General features: G+C 37.3%; 1 protein-coding gene across 26 annotated transcripts in view; it reads left to right on the top strand.

Annotated features, from left to right (window-relative positions):
- Positions 1-20441, top strand: part of TRIP12 (thyroid hormone receptor interactor 12) — a 148488-nt gene that overhangs the window by 88309 nt on the left and 39738 nt on the right. For 10 of the 26 annotated variants that reach the window (XR_005020556.1, XM_036857290.1, XM_036857307.1 and 7 more), the window contains 10 exons: positions 6595-6743; positions 9844-9879; positions 9988-10083; positions 10880-10972; positions 11169-11330; positions 13971-14039; positions 14130-14295; positions 16552-16678; positions 16797-16956; positions 18775-18928. Coding sequence is in view for 25 of the 26 variants with exons in the window: in XM_036857290.1 (XP_036713185.1) it covers positions 6595-6743; positions 9844-9879; positions 9988-10083; positions 10880-10972; positions 11169-11330; positions 13971-14039; positions 14130-14295; positions 16552-16678; positions 16797-16956; positions 18775-18928 (1212 nt within the window). In the remaining variant the exon portion in view is untranslated. The remainder of the gene's footprint in view (positions 1-6594; positions 6744-9843; positions 9880-9987; positions 10084-10879; positions 10973-11168; positions 11331-13970; positions 14040-14129; positions 14296-16551; positions 16679-16796; positions 16957-18774; positions 18929-20441) is intronic. The other 16 variants (XM_036857298.1, XM_036857310.1, XM_036857308.1 and 13 more) reach the window with 7 other exon arrangements.

The following is a 20441-nucleotide window of genomic DNA, read 5'->3' as shown; positions in this document are numbered from 1 at the left end:
TTTGCTACTGGGTTGATCATTGTTGTTAGACACTTTTAATGGACAAAAGTAGGAAATAATTGTATTTAATCTTCTAAGATTAAAAATCATGAGTTCATACTGATACTGCCAATTCACATTCAGGACTGCAGGGGTTTTATTTATCTTGTATCTTTCCCTCCTGCCAAAAGTTTCAGTTCCCAGTGATAACAACATAGTCATTTATTTGCTTTATCCTACAGTACAAAATTCCAACCTAACACCAAAAGTAGTATTATTAAGAAAGTTTTAATTTTGTAACAGTTCTTTTTTTGTTCTTGGGATGTATCTCACTTTGTGGTCATTTGTTTGTATTTTAGAGTCACTTTAAATAATTCTTTACATTCACGCCGCCAGGTTGGTTTGGCGCATTTGCTTTATTTTGCTTTTAATTTTTAGGGATTGACTTTAAAATGTAGTCTTGCTTTTATAATTTGTTATATTTACATGGTTCCTGAAGTCAAATCTACAAATTTTTAAAAGTCTTATCTTTTGCTATCCCTTTAGCCTGTTTCCTCCTCCCACACAAATAACCTTTGTAATTTTGTGGCCTGTCCTTTTGTTATTTACTTAAGAAAACAAAAACAAATCCGTATTATCTACTTCACACACACTGACTTTCTTAGATAAGAGTAGTAAATTTTACATACTTTGCCTTGCTTTTAACAGTATGTTTTGGTGTTCACTTTTCATAGCTGCTGTGCGCGTCACGCACGTGTGTGTCACACGCATGCGCAGAGAGAGAGAGAGAGACAGAGACAGAGAGAGAGATTCCCCATTCCTTTTGTAAAGCTGCCACAGTACTGCAGTGTGTGGATGTACAGTTTATTTTGCCAGTCTCCTGTTGGACATTTGGGTTATTTCCAGTCTTGGTTGTGTTGCAGTGAAATACAGCTTTCTTGTTTTTACCTGTGTTATCTTCAGGATAGATTTCTAGAAGGGAGATTGCTGTGTAAAGGATAAATGCGTACAACATTTTGGCAGATGTTGTAAATCAGCCTCTTTTGGAGATTATAATGCATATCCTTGGCTGATTATATATAGCCTACCTTATAGTAATACGTTATCATATCCCAAACAGTGCAACCACCTTACAGCAATTTAACTCTTTTTCTCCTGCCATCCTTTATGCTGTTGTTTAGTTTTACTTACACATGTGCTATAAACACAATAAGACAATTGTTGTTTCAGAACATCCATATTCTTTTATTTTTGCCCACATACATACCATTTCCAGTGTTCTTAATGCTTTCCTGAAGTCCCTTTTTTCTATCAGGATTGTTTCCCTTCAGCCTAAAGAACTTTTTTTATATAGTGAGTGACTGCTAGTAATGATTTCTCTCTGCTTTTGTTGGAGAAATCCTTGATTTGCCTTAATTTTATTTTAACATCTTTATTGGAGTGTAATTGCTTTGCAGTGTTGCATTAGTTTCTGCTGTATAACAGAGTGAATCAGCTATATGTATACATATATCCCCATATCCCCTCCCTCTTGTGCCTCCCTCCCACCCTCCCTATCCCACCCCTCTAGGTGGTCACAAAGCACCGAGCCGATGTCCCTGTGAGCTGATGTCCCTGTGCTATGCGGCTGCTTCCCACTAGCTAGCTATTTTACATTTGGTGGTGTGTATATGTCCGTGCTACTCTCTCACTTCCTCCCAAGTCCATTCTCTACGTCTGCGTCTTTGTTCCTGTTCTGCCCCTAGGTTCTTCAGAACCATTTTTTTTAAGGTTCCATATATATGTGTTATGCCTTAATTTTATTTTATTTTGCAGATATTTAATAAATGTTTACTGAATGAATGCATTCTGATGTTTCCATTTTTTCTCTGCTTCTTTTTTTTCCTAAGCCAGCATTTTATTTATTTATTTATTTTTGGCTGTGTTGGTTCTTCGTTTCTGCGTGAGGGCTTTCTCTAGTTGCGGCAAGCGGGGTCACTCTTCATCACGGTGCGCAGGCCTTTCACCGTCGCAGCCTCTCTTGTTGCGGGGCACAGGCTCCAGATGCGCAGGCTCAGTAGTTGTGGCTCACGGGCCCAGTCGCTCCGCGGCATATGGGATCCTCCCAGACCAGGGCGTGAACCTGCATCCCCTGCATTGGCAGGCAGACTCTCAACCACTGCGCCACCAGGGAAGCCCATGCCTTAATTTTTGAAAGGTAATTTCCCCAGGTGTAAAATCTCATATTAGCACTTTGTAATGCTCTTCTGGTTTCCATAGTTTCTGTTTAAAAGTCTAACTGTTACCCTTTCAAGGCAATTCTTTTCTCCCAGCTTCTTTTAAGATTTGCTTTTTCAAACCATTATTAATTTTTAATAATCTGACTATATTAGGCCTATGTGACATTTTCTTTCATTTTTAATTTGCTCGGGTTTCACCGAGCCTTTGAATCTCTGAGTTGATAACTTTCATCAGTTTTGGAAGATTGTTGGCCATTATGTCTTCATATATTGTTTCACTTATCTCATTATCTCTTCAAATGTTCTCCTTCCTTTTCTTCTGGGAGTATCAAGATTGTATGTTCAGACTTTGGACTTGATCTACCATGTCTCTCTAGCTCTATTTTTGTTTTTGTTTTTCCCAGGTTTTTCTTTTCCCCCCAGTTTGAAAACTTTCTGTTGACCGTATTTCAAATTAACTAATTGTTTTTTCTGCTGTCTTCTTCAGTATTTGGTTAAACTCATCAATGAATTTTAAATTTCAGATATTATGTTTTCCAGTTCTAGACAGTTCTTTGATTTTTAAAAATAGATTCCAATTCTCTGTTGAAATTCTTTTTTTTTTCGTTAAATTTCTTTTTTTCTTTCTTTCTTCCTTTCTTCCTTTCTTTCTTTCTTTTCTTTCTTTCTTTCTGCGTTGGGTCTTTGTTGCTGCACACAGGCTTTCTCTAGTTGCCGTGAGCAGGGGCTACTCTTTGTTGCGGTGCACGGGCTTCTCATTGAGGTGGCTTCTCTTGTTGCGGAGCATGGGCTTCAGTAGTTGTGGCACGTGGGCTCAGTAGTTGTGGCTTGCAGTCCCTAGAACACAGGCTCAGCAGTTGTGGCGCACGGGCTTAGTTGCTCCGTGGCATGTGGGATCTTCCCGGACCAGGGATTGAACCTGTGTCCCCTGCACTGGCAAGTAGATTCTTAACCACTGCACCGCCAGGGAAGTCCCACTGTTGAAATTCTTTACATTCTTACCCATTTTGTCCATCTATGCTTATATTTTCAATTTATTAATCATAGTTATAGAATACTTACTTTATAATTTCTAGGGGTGTTAGTCTGCTTCTATTGTCTTTTTTCCCCTTTTGATTGTTGTCACGTATTCCTCTGCCTCTTCATATGTCTGGTAATTGATTATGTGAACTGAAGAGACACCAAGTGATGTTTTCTACCAGTGAGTGTTTCCTCTTTTTCTGTGTTAAAGGGTCAGAAGCTGATCACTTTGCTCTAGTCAGGGCTTTAGCTTGTTTTGACCGAGTTATAATTTTTGTATGACTCATTTCACCTCTGGCTCATCCCAGTTTCTCTGTTGTGACCCTACCAGGGTTTTTTTGTGTGTTTGTTTTTGTTTGTTTTGTTTTTTTCAATTTGGCTGCACTCTGCGGCTTGTGGGATCTCAGTTCCCCAACCAGGGATTGAACGCAGGCCCTCAGCAGAGGAAGCTCAGAGTCCTAACCACTGGACTGCCAGGGAACTCTGTCTCCCAGGGGTTTTTTTGATTGAGAACCTTGCAAGTCTGTCTACTTAGACTTTCTATTCTTTATGCAGTTTCACAATGTGGCAGATGTCTTGAAGGTAGGGCACTGGCTGTGTATGAGTCAGGCCTCCTCCCTCTGTGGGGACTTTGTTCTCTGAGCACCCTGAGACTGCAGGAGTTTTCATTCTGTCGTACCAAAACTTCTGACTCAACCCCCAGCCCTCTTCACAGCTTCAGCAGATGTCCAGTGGGGTCAAGTCAATTGAACACATCAGCCTCCTGTGATTCCCTGAAAGGCTGTGGGTTCTCCTCTCTGTATCAGCAGTTGGCAAACTACTGTCCAAGGGCCAAATCGGCCTCCTGTTTGTTTTGATATAGCCTGTGAACTAAAAGTGATGTTTACTTTTTAAATGGCTGAAGAAGTTTAAAAATTATTGTTTTGTGACTTGAAAATTAAATGAAATTCAAATTTCAGTGTCTGAAAATGAAGTTTGATTGGAATATAGCCATGCTCGGGTTATGTATTGGCTGTGTGTGCTTTTGTGCCACAGTGCCAGGGTCGAGTAGTGGCAGCAGTGACCTTGTGGTCTGCAGAACCCAAAATATTTACTCTCTGGCTCTTTATAGAAGATGTTTGCCTACCAACCCCTGATGTATAATAGTGGTTTTCAGAGTGTGGCCTATAAATTCCAAGCTAGTTCCTGAGATCCTTACATTGAATTCATAAGGCCAAGACTGGTAATAACTACTAAGGTCTTTCCTTTTCTACTTTGTTCATGTTTGAATTAAAAGTGCAAAAGCTGTTGTGGTTGTAAAACTGCTGGTGCCTTAATTAGAGTCAAGGCAGTGGCACCAGACTACTGGCAGGTATTTTATTTTTCAGTGTCACATGGTCCTAGTAAAAAACTCCATGTTTACATAAGGATGCGCTTCCAAAACAAAGTCATTAATTTTGTCTTTACTAACGCATCCATGTCTTTTAAATAGTCTTTGTGGCAAAGTAGGCCCGTTTTTCCACACGCTTCGTCTCTCGTAAGCTAGTTTCTCGGCTTGGAAGAGGGAGCAGGGGTGAGCGCACAGCTCTTTCTCATTCAGCCTGGCGCTCAGGCCGTTTGCAAGGACAGCAGCAAAACAGTGCTACTCGCCACTGTATTTTGTTGCTGTTGTTTTGGAAAATTGTGGTCTTTTTCACAAGTTTTTGTTTATATTAATATGTAATGAATTAACCAAGTATTTCAAAATGTTTCTCTTTTAGTTCCAGACACGTTTTATAAATAACAGTAGATATAAACCACACACATGGGGTCTCAGTAATTTTCAGGAGTATAAAATTATCCTTAAAACCAAAATTGATCTGTATGAGGTGGTTTCTCTTCACACGTCAGAGGAAAATAATGGCATTGACTTTTTGTTGTCATTTGGCATAAGGTCCTTTTAGGAACAGCCCAGAAGTCCAGTGGTGTTCGTGATGATTTGTTTGAGCACGCTGAAATGATCCGTGTGCTTAGACCTGCCAGCCTCGGTGTTGATAGAGCATCCAACGACTTGCGTCAGTTTTTCCTATTTTTGAACTATTTCATTCTTTAAAAACAAATCTAGAAGCAGCTGAAGATTTCTTTTGTTTTCATAGTTACTTTCCCTTCATTTTGTTCTTCCTTCCACATTATTTCCACACAAAAATGTTAAGCCTGCCCTAACTGGAACTGATAGTATTTAGTTTGAAAACTTTAAAGATGCTGTCCCTTTGAACTTCAATGTCTTGCAGTGTATTTTTGGACTCTTAATTATGGTAAAGGGAGTTAGGCAGTGATAGTTACGCAGTTCATTAGCCACAGCCTTAAATAATAGAGAAAACAGACCTTGTCAGGATTATTATGTATCCCTTTGAAAGGTTTATGCCCTCCCAGAAGATCATTGATGCTTAATTGGGAAAAACTTTTTTTGATGTTCATATGAATTCCACATTCATTGACAGTTTCCAAACATACATCATTTCTAAGCATTTCAGTACTTAATGTAAAAAATCCAGTATACAAACAATAAACTGAAAAGGTCTCAGAAGGGAAAGGACTTGAAAGTAACCTCAGGTATAAGTTTATAAGCATTAATGGAGTTAATCATGGTTACAAGAAGGAGGGTGTCCAGGAAAATTTGAAACACATTTGTAGACTTTATTTTTGAGTGTCTTACTCGGTTTATTGACAACTTATTTATTGTGGTAGTTGATCCTTAGCATTTTTCAAATGTTTGGGTGATGGAATTGACCCTTAAAAGTAGAAGTACTGTAAAGCACTGTGATAGCAGCATCTGCACATGAAATGAGAGGAGGTGAAAAGGCCAGTCTTTTGCTGTTTTTAGAAAATATTTCATTCTTTTCATTCCCTTTTGTTAGATGCATTGTTCTGTTTGTCTTTATTTCCTTGCCCTTTTCACTGTTACTTGGACTCCATTTATTCTGATGGAGGTATTTAGAGGCATAGAACATTTCCTTTGATGCCTGGGCATCATTGTTTGCCAGGTTTTTATTATAGCAGAAGGCTTTCTGCTCACTAGTTATACATATTTTTGAAAGCATGTATGTTAAAGGTAGCAGTTCATATTAGTCTTATGGATATTAATTTTTGTTTCAGCTGTTAAATACCAATCAACTTCTCTCATTTAAGAAGATAAAACTTAGAGAAATATAAATAACTGTGACATTACTTTATGGCAGAGTAAATCCAGCTAATTTAATTACATCTTGAATAATCAGCAGCCTGTCTTAACACTGGTATAGACCTAGCCTTTAATTGGGATCCAAAGAAGAAAAGCAGCCAGCATGTAAAGTCACACTTAACACCTAGTAATAATTTTAAGTGTTTAAAAATAATGATTTTTTTTTTCCATGTGAAGGTTCTAAGGCCCAGCAGCTTCTGCAAGGACTACAAGCAAGCGATGAAAGCCAGCAACTCCAGGCAGTTATTGAGATGTGTCAGTTATTGGTCATGGGAAATGAGGAGACACTGGGAGGGTTTCCTGTCAAGAGTGTTGTTCCAGCTTTGGTAAGAGAGTTTTCCCCTCATTTTATCCCAGTCATCCTCTGAATGCTGCCCGTGTTTTTGTTTTTTTTTTACTAAAAACATGATTATTGTCGTTAAGAATTTTAAAATAGGATAGAACTAAGAGATAGTAGAGTGTGGCTTAGTGCTTTTATTTCATGCTTTATAGAGATTGTGCGTGACTGTTAATGATGAATGAGTAAAATTTCTAAACCATTTCTTTTTTTTAATAAATTTATTTATTTTTTATTTTTATTTTATTTTTGGCTGCATTGGGTCTTCGTTGCTGTGCGCAGGCTTTCTCTAGTTGCGGCAAGCAGGGGCTGCTCTTCGTTGCGGTGCGCGGGCTTCTCCTTGCGGTGGCTTCTTCTGTTGCAGAGCAGGGGCTCTAGGCGTGCGGGCTTCAGTAGTTGTGGCACGCAGGCTCAGTAGTTGTGGCTTGCGGGCTCTAGTGTGCAGGCTCAGTAGTTGTGGCACACGGGCTCAGTTGCTCCACAGCATGTGGGATCTTCCCGGACCAGGGCTCGAACCTGTGTCCCCTGCATTGGCAGGCGGATCCTTAACCACTGTGCCACCAGGGAAGCCCTAAACCATTTCTTGATGAATAGTTATGCTATCTTTGATACTTAAGTGACCATGTGGTTTTAAATTTTAAGTTTTTAGCCCCATCAGGTGATACCTTGACGTACTATGCCAAAACTTACGTGCTTTTTTCTTTTAAACTGGTGATTCACAGGACAATAACAAGCAGCTCACTTGTGGGTTCTCTTTGTGGGCCATCAAGGTTTCATGCTTGATAGCAGTGTGCATGGCAGAGCAGTTAAGCCGGAACACCACGTGGATCCTCCAGCTAAAAGAAAAGGTTTTATGTTAAGCAAAAACAAAAGAAACAAAACAATACTCAACAATAGAAAAACAATTTTTAAAATCTTTTAAGGATTTTTCAACACAGTTATGAGTTGGTATTTAGAACTTATTAATATCTTAATCGCTTAAGCTTTTTAATGTGAAAACAACGGGAAGAGAAATTGCCATTACTAAATGTAGGCCCTTGAGCATAATACATCTTTCAAATAGTGGCTTGCTAATTTTCTCAATTCTAGATTAAAGAAATTGGCTATAATTTAACATTAAAATTAAGTCTGAATGAAATAGTAACAAAAGACTAACATAAGCATGAATATACATTCATAGTGTATTTTACCTTGGAAGTTAAATATCATTCAAGTCTTTGTTTACACATCTAGTAAAGTTGACAAAAATGGAACTGTGATTGGAGTATCAGATTGTCTCATTTGATCACATTATCACATTACGGAGAGAGCTGAGTGAAGACAAGTTAAATACAAGATGACATAGTCTTTATTCGGCCTGTTCTTATTTGTTGGATGGCTCTGCTCTGGCAGGAAGTGATAAAGGATAGAGCAGTGTCTTTACCTTCTGCCATGCAGACCTCCTGGTAACAAAAGCTAGCTCTCAAGTCTTACCAGTTCCACTCTACAGGTTTGCATATTAATTTTTTAATGTTTCATGAAAGCAGTATTAGCCTTTGTACTCTGACATTTACCTATGTTTATATTCATGCTCAAATTATTGATTTCTTCAATAGCTGGCTTTTATGACCTGAATTAAACTTCCTTGTTTGTTTTTGTTCATTTAAAAATAAATAGTAACAAAGAACTAGGTTTACCATGTACTTATCTCTGTTAAACAGCAGTTTTTATTGGTTAAATAAAGAAGTTGTTAAATCTAGGCAGAAACATTAGCATAATCCAATTTTCTTAATTTGCTGGTGGTATTGATTAGATTTACATACTTGGCAGACCTGCACAAGTCAGCTCATGCTGTTAATAATGAATTGTCCAGATTTATCTTTCATCACAGTTGAATATTATAAATATATATCCATCAATCACCATACACCTGTGTGACCATAAACAGTCTTTTTTGGTGAAGAATCTGTTTACAGCAGTTCTTCCCAAATGTGGTATTACAAGGTTCATTCCACCTTAAAGAATTGGAGAACTTATTACTTTTCCTGTTAGCATAACAACCACTTCAACTTAGAGTAGGTGTTTTATAAGTGACTGATTTGTAGGTGATTTGAGACAGAGTGTGCACTCTTGTGCGTGTGTGTGTGTGTTTATGTTGTGTGTTTAACAAAAGCAGTTATCAGGATCTCTGGTATATAGATATATTTTACCAAGCATAATTCAGAGCTGAGAAGACATTCATATTAAATGAATATTGCATTAGGATATCTGATATCTGACGTACATTTAATTGAAAGGTACTTTACAGCTTAAATTCAACGCATTTAAAATTTCCATTGAACTAGAAGACAGTGAATGATTGTCTCTTCCCCCAAGTAGGAAATTTCTTTGGTAGCTTTGGCTGCTTCAGGAAGATGGAGTGTATATCTGTAGTAGTTTTGCATCCCCTCCTTTGAAAAACATGGTTAAAATCTGCTTAAGGTCTTTCCCACAAGAAAAACTAAAATAAAATCAGATGTTTAGACTAACTCATGCATTTGTAAAATAGTTATATTACTTTGAGTTTTAATTAGCACATAATTCATTTTTGATGTGATCAATATCGTGTTTAAATCCTATACTACTGTGTATTTTACAGCTGAGTTAAATGGTGCTTCGCTCAACTTTTAGAGAAGCTAATTTACAAGAGTTTAAGCTATGATATTGAATCTGTACTGATAGTTGTTAATTTAACAAATGTCAGTGCATTGCTGGTCTGTTTACTTATGTGTAATACTTATTGACACCTGTTAAGCCCTCAGTGACATGTTAATGGGCTTCTGAATGGGGGAATAGAGGCACCAGGAGGGTTGGTTGTAAGCAGCAGGAAGGCTTTGCTTTTGACCTGGATCATTGGTGATGATTATCCCAAGTCAGTGCTTCAGTGTGTGTGTCATGCCATCCTAAGAATAATCATTTCTTGTGTATGCATGCTAGGTTTTAACTTGATATTATTTTTGTATGGTAAAATTCTTGGATCATGCAGTTCTATTTCAGTTGAAGTAGAAGAAATACTTCTAGGACTTCTAAGAATATAGCTTCTAATACTTTGTTATAATCTTTTTAAACAGATAACATTACTGCAGATGGAGCATAATTTTGATATTGTAAGTATGTACTATATTTTTAAAAATCACTCCAAATTTAAACTTTGAGTTTTTATTGAGTAAAAATGGCTTCTTAAAAAAAAAAAAAAAAAATGGCTTCTTTTCTAGATGAACCACGCTTGTCGAGCCTTAACATACATGATGGAAGCACTTCCTCGATCATCCGCTGTTGTAGTAGATGCAATTCCTGTCTTTTTAGAAAAGGTAATCCTACTTTTGCCCAACTTGTTTGAAAGCAGGCATAGGGGAATCAAGTTGAGAACTCTTGACTGTTGAATTCTAAAGTAGTACATCAAATTGTGAGGCCACATTAAAAGACATTTTTTAGCATCCATTATCTAACTAAAGTATATTTTTTAGCCAAGGTTCCAGAAAAATGTTTTATGTCTAGCAGAACGGCAGTTTAAAGTTGATGCTAATAAAGCATTTGTAAAATCAACCCAGTATTATAATTTTTTAATAATAACAATTACTGCCTTAGTATAAAATCTTTCAGAGAAGAACTTAAAGCACTTGATTAAAAATAATCTCATTATTTCTAGAAAACATCCCAGTGAGGTTGATAGCTATTTATACCCTCATTTTACAGCTGAGAAGGCTGAGACAAAGTGCCTTGCTCAAGGTCATAGCACAGTAAAGTTTGCGTTATCTGATAACTGGAATATGGTATAAAGTTTAAAACTTGATTTTTAAAATTTGTTGTATAAACCAACCCATTTATTTTAAATATGAAGGTTTAAAGTTATATAATTGAATTTAGTTTATTCTCTATGTAAAACATATTTTTCAATATCTTTAAAGTAGTTGGAAGGACAAAAAAATGTATTGCCAGTATGTTTGGCTTAAGCGCATAAATCGCTGGTTTCCTATGGTGGGTTTCAGGTTAGAGGCAGTATAGATTGATGGAAATTAGAGAAAGTGTTGTTTATTCATGTCAAAGATGAGCAATGAGTAAAAAACTTGAATGATAACCTTAAGTTTCCTATTTATATGTTCCCAGCTGCAAGTTATTCAGTGTATTGATGTGGCAGAGCAGGCCTTGACGGCCTTGGAGATGTTATCACGTAGACACAGTAAAGCCATTCTACAGGCGGTAAGTGTTGTTACCGAAGGACTATATTTCATTTAATGTTGGATTTTAGATCCACATTTGTATTAGTTCCTAGATTGCAGTCTCTATAAGGTACACATGCTGTTTCCAAGTGATGTGCTAGACTTTAAGGAGGCTTTTTTTTTTTAATTGCTGATAAAAGGGTATTTCTTGGCTTTAACAGTTTCCTATATTTTAGGGTGGTTTGGCAGACTGCTTGCTGTATCTAGAGTTCTTCAGCATAAATGCCCAAAGGAATGCACTAGCAATTGCAGCCAATTGCTGCCAGAGTATCACGCCAGATGAATTTCATTTTGTGGCAGATTCCCTCCCATTGCTAACCCAAAGGCTAACCCACCAGGTAAAACATAAACCTATTTTATGTATCATAAAACATTTTTATTACATTTTTTTAAATGCTAATTTCAACTAGGGTCTTAAATCTTCCAACTGGATATGTAACTTGGAAATGTTCTCATCTGTGTTTTTTCCTGTTACCTAGCATGTACTATATATTAGGTTATTTTATGAAATTTCGGTGGATTTACCCAGATGAACAGTACTTCTTCGTTTATGATATCTTCAACTATTTTGACTTTAGGGGTAAATTTATTATTTCAGCAAACACTGAGTGTTTCCTATGTAATATGATCAGAATTTCCTTTTAGAAAGATCACCGTTTCCTGAAAGGTATTGGGTTAGGCAGGCAAGACTAGGAGGGTATGGGTTAAGATCAGAAGAGAGATGAGACTATGTATGTGCCAGATAGAAATGAAATAAGAAATGCAGACTGCAACTGTCTGGGGTTGGAGAAGAACAGGAGCAATTAGGAGATGGAATCAGTGGGCCTGGTGTTGCAGTATGAGAAGCAGAGCTTATAGAGCCCCTGGTGGAGGACAGTTCGTGAGTTAAGTTTCGAGATTTTAGAGAAATTGAATTTTCTTGTAATGTTTCAAAGTGTTGTTATTGCTAAAGAGCTTTTTAGAGATCTGACTTTTAAGTCACCTTTACAAAGTGTGCTTAAAATCTTCTTGGGGAAAATTAGGTACATAAAATATACAGGCATACCTCGGAGATACTGTGGGTTCAGTTCTGACCACTGCAGTAAAGCGAAATATCACAATAAAGCGAGTCACAAGAATTTTTTGGTTTCCCAGTGCGTATGAAAGTTCTTTTTACACTACAGTGTAGTCGCCCCAACCCCCAGGCGACGGACCGGTAGCGGTCCATGGCCTGTTAGGAACCGGGCCGCACAGCAGGAGGTGAGCAGCGGGCGAGCGAGCGAAGCTTCATCTGTATTTACAGCCGCTCCCCATCGCCCGCATTACCACCTGAGCTCTGCCTCCTGTCAGATCAGCGGCGGCATTAGATTCTCATAGGAGCACAAACCCTATTGTGAACTGCACATGCGAGGGATCTCGATCATGTGCTCCTTACGAGAATCCAATGCCTTATGATGACCTGAGGTGGAGCTGAGTCGGTCCCATCACCCCCAGATAGGACCATGTAGTTGCAGGAAGACAAGCTCAGGGCTCCCACTGATTCTGCATTATGGTGAGTTGTATAATTATTTCATTATATATTACAGTGTAATAATAATAGAAAGAAATAAAGTGCACAGTAAGTGTAATGCGCTTGAATCATCCCGAAACGCACCCCCCCCCCCAAATCTGTGGAAAAATTGTCTTCCATGAAACTGGTCCCTGGTGCCAGAAAGGTTGGGAACCGCTGATGTAGTCTATTAAGTGTGCAATAGCATTGTGTCTAAAAAAAAAACAATGTACATACCTTAATTAAGAAATCCTTCATTGTTAAAAAATGCTAACCATCGTTTGATTCTTCAGGGACTCGTAATCTTTTTGCTGGTGGAGGGGGGGAGGGTTTAAAATGTTGGGAGAATTACCACAATGTAATACAGAGACAGGAAGTGAGGCAGTGCTGTTGGACAAATAGCGCCACCAGACTTGCTGGGTGCAGGGCTTCCACAAACCTTCAATTTGTCAAAAATGCAGTATCTGCGAAGTGCACTAAAGTGAAGCACAATAAAATGAGGTATACCTATATTAAATAAGGTGTTTACATAAGATAGGTAAAATAATATTGATTATTGAATCACTGGAGGATTTTGCTTCTAAGATGATCAAGACACAAGTAGTGCCATTCATTTTTTATTTATTTTAAAAAACTTAGCAGGCTGAGATAACCTTTACTTTATGGGGGCTAGAAATGTTCTCTAGTTAGGTGTGAGTTCACCTTATTTTGGAAGTATAGCCGGAGAATCAGAGAAGTTAAACAGTGGGCCCTGTTATTGTAGCATTCTTTCTAGACTTAAATCGTGACAGCGAAGGTGTAGGACTTCTGTAATACCAGAATTACTTTCATTTTTACACAACTAAGTCTAGTTTTTACATCTGAAGCCCATTTATCAATTAGAAAAAAACCAAAGTCTATCAAAATATGCCATTAAATTGTTCTTTCTATTCTTATGAGAGTTATTCCAAATGTTTTCTCATTAAGATCAGTCTAATAGTATTTAGATTGTTTTCATAATGATAGAGCAAATCTATATCAAGTTTTTCTTACTATCAGTAAACCTCTGGCTCACATACATACTTAACTATTTACAACTTTTTAGTGAATGCATGTTTTAAGCATTTCTACTTGTAAGGCTTTTTAGAATGGTAGGATGTTTATTTTTTCTTTATTATAGTTTTTGTTTAGGTATTGAAATTATAGAAGTACAAAAGTTGTTCCCTTTCTATGTATTTGCTTTTTATATGTTGGGTTCTTAATGGAGGAGAGAGGTTCTATCAATATGATTCCCTTTGCTTTGAAATCATGACATTACTGATTGTTTGCTTATTAGGGTCACAGCATTTTCAAAGCTCATATCTAATTAAGTAAGTCTTGAAGAATTTGGGGTTAGGAAGAAGATAAGGGAGTTACGTACGACAGTGAAAATGTTTTATATTAACAAACTTTATTTTCCTTTATTAAAAAGGACAAAAAGTCAGTAGAAAGCACTTGCCTTTGTTTTGCACGTCTCGTGGACAACTTCCAACATGAGGAGGTAAGCGTTTAGTCTTTGTTGGTATTTTCATGAAGTTGTTAAATTGCTGCCTCACGAAGTAACAGCTTTTTCTTTCTTGTGTTTGTGAAGAATTTACTCCAGCAGGTTGCCTCCAAAGATCTGCTAACAAATGTTCAACAACTATTGGTAGTAACTCCACCAATTCTAAGTTCTGGGATGTTTATAATGGTGGTTCGCATGTTTTCTTTGATGTGTTCCAACTGTCCAACTTTAGCGGTTCAACTTATGAAGCAAAGTAAGTGCTATTTTATTATTCTGTTCTATACAGGAAAAACAGCTTGTGTTTGTGTGTGTGTGTGTGAGTTTAATCTCTGTTAATAGGTAAAGTCAACATAAGCAAGTAGAAATGGCTAATATCACAGGCACTGGATAGTAAAGGAAGAAAAATGTTAATATGTAATAAATTTGTGTTGTGACAATATAGTAATGCTGCCTACATGCAATTTTTAAAGTATATAATATATTAAAATTTTACCCTTGGTGTAGGGCTAAAGACCCAAAGTCATTGCTTTCTGTACAATATCAATTAAGTAATGATGCTTCATTAGGAGAATTCTGAGTTTTATGTTGCCAGTAACCGCTTCTCTTTTGCTTATAGGTAGTCCTTTTTTCCCACATTAGATTTTCCAGCAGTTTATGATTCCAGAATGCTTTCTTCCCTCAAAATGTTGGAACTTATTTACACAGATGAATGTCTCTGATCTTTGCTACTTTAATATTTCTAAGCCTTTCCCAAACTTACATGTGCAAGGTATCGAGTTTTATCGCACTGGTATTGCAATTGCCCATTACTCTCTTAAACCTTAGATTTCACAAGTTAATGTCAGAAGACATCCGTATGTTGTTATTTTTGCTGGTAGAGCGTTGATCACTTTTTTATGAAGCACCTATCATTGTGGCTAATTTCATGTCCATAATTCTAATCTTTGAGGGCGTTACCTTGGGAGTCAGTGGTGACACTCACTGACAAAACAGTCTTTGTCCCACCACTCCAAACAGAATATTAAGGGGTATAAGAGACTTTTTTGGGGGGGGTGGGGGGGGACTCAGTTTTATATTTCGCATTACTTGTGAATTTTAGCACATGGCACAGAATTTTGTAGAAAAATAGTGTTGCTGAGGTGCTTTATTGAAGAGATTCCTCTTACAGCATTGAGTCATTCCTGAACTTAGTATCCCAGGGAACCCTGTTTTGCTTACGCCATGAACAGAGTCCTCTCTGCGTAGATAAGCTTGGGGAAGGTTTAACTCTTTTTTTGCGTAGTCATAATATACTTTGCTTATTAAAATCCCTAGGGCCCCCTTGAATTTCCCCACTTCTTGAAGTTTGCCCACAGGATTATCTCTTGTTACCGTGTGGTGTGGCACAGCATTTTCCTATATCCTGGTTTGGGAAATTCCTGTCTGACTTGTTTGTTTTAACGTTTTGGAATTTTTTCTTTAGTATGATGAATGTTTTCACCTCTTCTGCATACTTTAGGAAGTTTGCCACATAATTATTCTACTTCAGTAACACGAACCTCTCTGGTTCTTTCCATTCTGTTGTCATCCTCTGATCTCTTTAAAAAAGAAAAAGTTAATAATGTACCATTGCCATCTATTCATATTTCTTAAGAAAGGTGGCAAAATGACTTTTTCAAGAACCTTTTAAAAATTTTAATCACTGTTTGTGAAATTTCAGTGAGTCAGAGATTTATCCACACCCCTCTGCCCAAATTAATGGTGGATACTTTCCGTGACAACAGAACTTACTGATTACTGGCAGAACATTTCAATGAAATGTTTATGTATGTTTTGCATATGTGTCGTATTTTATAGATACCAACAGAGACACAGCCGTGTCGTTGGGTCGTAGCCGTTAGAGTGACCAAAACCTTTGGAGCCTGGGGGCTTCCTCCACGCACTGTCAGTGTCAGTGCACTGAACTAGTTTTCACGCAGATTCTTCCATAAACTGATGTCTTCTGGGGATGGAAGCTCATGGTAGAGGATATTTTAATGATCTTTAAATTTAGTTGGCATGCTTACTGTCATTTAAGGTAAAGGTTTTCCTGATCACAATATGGTAGTTTCAGATGCTTTTAACTGCTGTGTTTTATTCTGTTGGTCACATGTTTTCAGTATATTTGAATTGAAGACAAATATACATATATACTTGAGTCGAGGATAAAATATGTTTTAGTACACTTTTTTGCAAAGCACTGTGCTCCTCAAGGAAAGTAATACAAGATCCCTGAAGTCTCTGCAGTGGATTTGTGATTAGGTGTCTTGCTGGAAGGTTAGGACTCAAACTTAAGTCCTCAGAAAGAAATTGTTTAAATCTTTATGATTTTTTTAAGGTTTTAATGACAACTCACTTGGATTTTTCACTTTAATTTCTGTGGTATATAGCTGTACAAGAAAATATTTCTGATTGTTTCCCCCCTAGGCAATGATTACCTTTTAAATATGGCAATATAAGTAGTTTCATAGGGTTTTGCTTTTTGTTGTTGGTTTTACAGACATTGCAGAAACACTTCACTTTCTCCTGTGTGGTGCCTCCAATGGAAGTTGTCAGGAACAGATTGATCTTGTTCCACGAAGTCCTCAAGAACTGTATGAACTGACATCTCTGATCTGGTAAAGATTGGGCCAATAATAACTGTGGTTTATAGGAGGGTATTTTACTTGAGAAACCTGGTGTTTACTGACAGCTCAGGAAGCTACTTATTAAAATAATTGCACCTTTCGTTTTCAGTGAACTTATGCCATGTTTACCAAAAGAAGGCATTTTTGCAGTTGATACCATGCTGAAGAAGGGAAACGCACAGAACACAGATGGTGCGATATGGCAGTGGCGTGATGACCGGGGCCTTTGGCATCCCTATAACAGGATTGACAGCCGGATCATTGAGGTAGTAGTTTCATCGTACCGTTTAAATATGTCTTCTTTGGTGGAGAGTGGGTGTAGGGCTGGAGTGGGGAGGTGGACGTGTGTACTTAAATGTGCTCAATGTGGAATTAACTCAAGATTTTCTTGTTTTGTCTCCTGAGAACAAGGTCCTCATTTCTGTTCAGGGCAGAAAACATGATGTTCTAGTGCTGCTGCTGCTCACTACCTGATTGACTTGGAGCAAGTAATTTAAGACCTTTGTTCCATAGCTTCCTCCTTTCTGCAAGGAAACACGGGAGGAGTTAGGCTACATGTCTCTAAAAGTCCCTTCTATCTCCTCTCCAGAAGAAGTCTCTCAAAAGCAAAGATTACGTACAAGTAGCTGCTTCTCAGTATTTTTAAAGAGCAAAAATATGGAAACAATCTAAATATCTAGCTTTAGATGAATGATTAAGTAAATTGTGAAATATACATAGGTTTTTATATAGTCCAGACCTTAATGGGATAAATTTTAATGACTTAAAATATGATATGCTATAAATGAAAACAAAATGTTCAAAAAAATTATGTGACTGACTCTTGGGAACTCGGCAAAAGAAAAGAGGAATAATAACAAAGGAAAGAAACACACTAAAATATTTAGTGATTTTTCTGTGAAGGTTTTTATGCGTGATTTTATCCTTTTTTCCATACTTCTTCATATTAAGTTTGCACAGAAATATTTCAAAAATTTCTCAGGAAAATATTTGCCCTAGTTTAGGAAGTGTTGGGTCACTGCATTATTTGAGATGCCAAGCATCATTTACTAATGTTTTCATATATAAGTTACTTTAAGTATTATGTTTTCTGATTTCAACCTGTGTTAATTTGAATTTTTTAGGACATGACACTTAAATAGACTTTTTTCTTTAAGGTCCTTTCCCCTAGTTAGTTTCTAAAAATGAGTTTGTGAAAAACATGTTACAAGATCAGAAGATCTTATGGAAATGTCTGAATTCAGAGCTAGCTGTTATGTTATGAGGAAGTTAAAGGTGACTGGTCTTTGTGCATTGTTAGCCTTAGTTTATAAGTAGGTCGCAGTCTCTAACGCTAAGCATTCTTCTTTTTAGCATTTTCCCGATAATTGTATATTCACTGTTAGTTTACTGTCTTGTACTTCCTAAGAGTCCTGTCTTCCATTCAACCAAGGAATTCCATAAGAATGAATATTTTATCACTTCTTTAGGCTGTCTAAAATCGAGCAAACAGTGTTAATCATATTGTCTCATTTGAGATACATACTTTGTAATACTTGCCACCCCTGGGGATTACTTTCTTTAGTTCCATTTGTGTCCCTTTCAATCTTAGGGCATCATTTAAATGTAAAGTCTTTTTTGTTTCCTAAGGATAATTTTATAGGATCATTTTGTTTAAAGGAGGATTTTGATGGACTGCTAGGAATCCATGCTGTAAATAACGTCTTAACCTAAGAATTAGATACTAAGATTTATGGATAACAATTTTTTTTCTGTCAGCAATGTCTCCAAGGCCTTTTTAACACAAGTAGTGTCGTCTTCATGTCAGTGATTCTACATGACTGGATCCTTCATCAGGATTTTACCTGTATTTGTCTCAGGGGACCTGATAGGTCCTGTAATGTATATTTGTGTTTAATTAAGAACGGTTTGTTGGGTGAATGAGTTTTGTCACATCCACACTATTAAAACTTCTATATTGTTACTTCACCATCTAAAACCTGATGAAACAAATATGTAAGTTAGCATTTATTGAGGGTTCCCACTGTGTCTTAAGTTGATAAATTTCTCCATGTTTATATTCAAGGTTTCTCTCTCTTTGCTCTCAGGCAGCCCATCAGGTCGGTGAGGATGAGATAAGCTTGTCCACTCTGGGACGAGTTTATACTATTGATTTTAATTCTATGCAGCAAATCAATGAGGACACGGGAACAGCACGTGCCATTCAGAGAAAACCTAACCCCTTAGCCAATACTAACAGTAGTAAGTATCTTTTGAGTTGAAAGTAGTGCTGTATTGTCTGTGAGTAGTATTTGCAATAACAAATAATTGTTTTATGGAGTGTTATTATTAAACTTAAGACAGTTGCATAGTAGTAATTAATTTTTTGTTGTTGCTTTAATCGGCAAATGAGCCAGTATTAACTGGCATCTTCCCCAAGATTTTCCTGCTTTTGTGATTTGCAGTGTCCTGGACTTTCATCAGAATTGTCCTGTGCATCCCTTTTCCCACCACTGCCTTCCAGTTTTATTGAGATATAATTGACACACAGCACTGAATAAGTTTAAGGTGTACAACATAATGGCTTGACTTACATACGTCATGAAATGATTATCCCATAAGTTGAGTGAACATCCAGCTTCTCATAGATAGAAATTAAAGAAATAGAAAAAAAATTTTTGTGTGTGTTAAGAAACTCTTAGCGTTCATATATAACATCAGCAGTGTTCACTATATTTGTCATGTACGTTACATCCCTAGTACTAATTCACCTTATAACTGGGAAAGCTTATACCTTATGACTGCCTTCATCCAGTCCACCCCCTGCTGCCCCCCCGTCCCCCCACCACCCAGTAACCACAGATCGGATCTCTTTGAGTTTGGTTTTGAAGTATAATGAACTTACAATGCTGTGTTAGCTCCTGTTACACAACATAGTGATTCAGTACTTCTGTACATTTCAAAAAGATCGCCATGATAAGTCTACTTACTATCTGTCACCAAAGGTATTATATACAACAGTAAGTGACTGTATTCCCCATGCTGTACATTTCTTACTCGTGACTCATTTATTCTGCAACTGTAAGTTTGTCTCCCTTAATCTCCCTCACTTATTTCTTTTCTCCCCTCACCCCCTCCCCTTTGGCAACCGCCAGTTTGTTCTCTGCAGCCCATGCAGTTTTTAAAATCTGATCCTTTCATCCCTGTTTTACCTTTGGATCCACTCACACCCCATCATATTAGTTCTTTCCAACCTTTTATTTTATACTTTCCCACCAAAATTCTCTTAATTAATGAAGAATAGGTGATCGTGATTTTTTTTCTTTTCAGGTTTCTGTCATTTGTTCCTTTCCTGAGGGATTTAGTTCATTGATTTTGCAGGTCTAGGCTAGAGTGCAAGGGTCAGCATACTGTTTCTGAAAAGGACCAGATAGTAAATATTTTAACCTTTGCAGGCCATGCAGTCTCTGTATTCAGCACTGCTCTTGTAGCTCCCAAACAGCCATATACAATATGTAAACAAATATATGTGGCTGTGTTCCAACAAAATTTATTTACAAAAATAGGTGGTGGGTGGATTGGGCCTTTGGACCATACTTTGCCAACCCCTGTTCTAGCGCTTTTCATCCGTTACCTTTCCCCTGCACCTTATTCCCTCTAATCATAAGTGATAGGTCATCTTGTTTTTCCAGTTTCTTGCTACATACTCACTGTCCAGTTTTTCAACTCTGTTTATTTCTTACTAGTGGTTTAGCTGGCTAATACTGAAACATCT

This window comes from Balaenoptera musculus, chromosome 7, assembly GCF_009873245.2.
Source record: "Balaenoptera musculus isolate JJ_BM4_2016_0621 chromosome 7, mBalMus1.pri.v3, whole genome shotgun sequence".
Lineage (NCBI taxonomy): Eukaryota > Metazoa > Chordata > Mammalia > Artiodactyla > Balaenopteridae > Balaenoptera > Balaenoptera musculus.
This window is presented reverse-complemented; position numbering and strand designations above follow the sequence as displayed.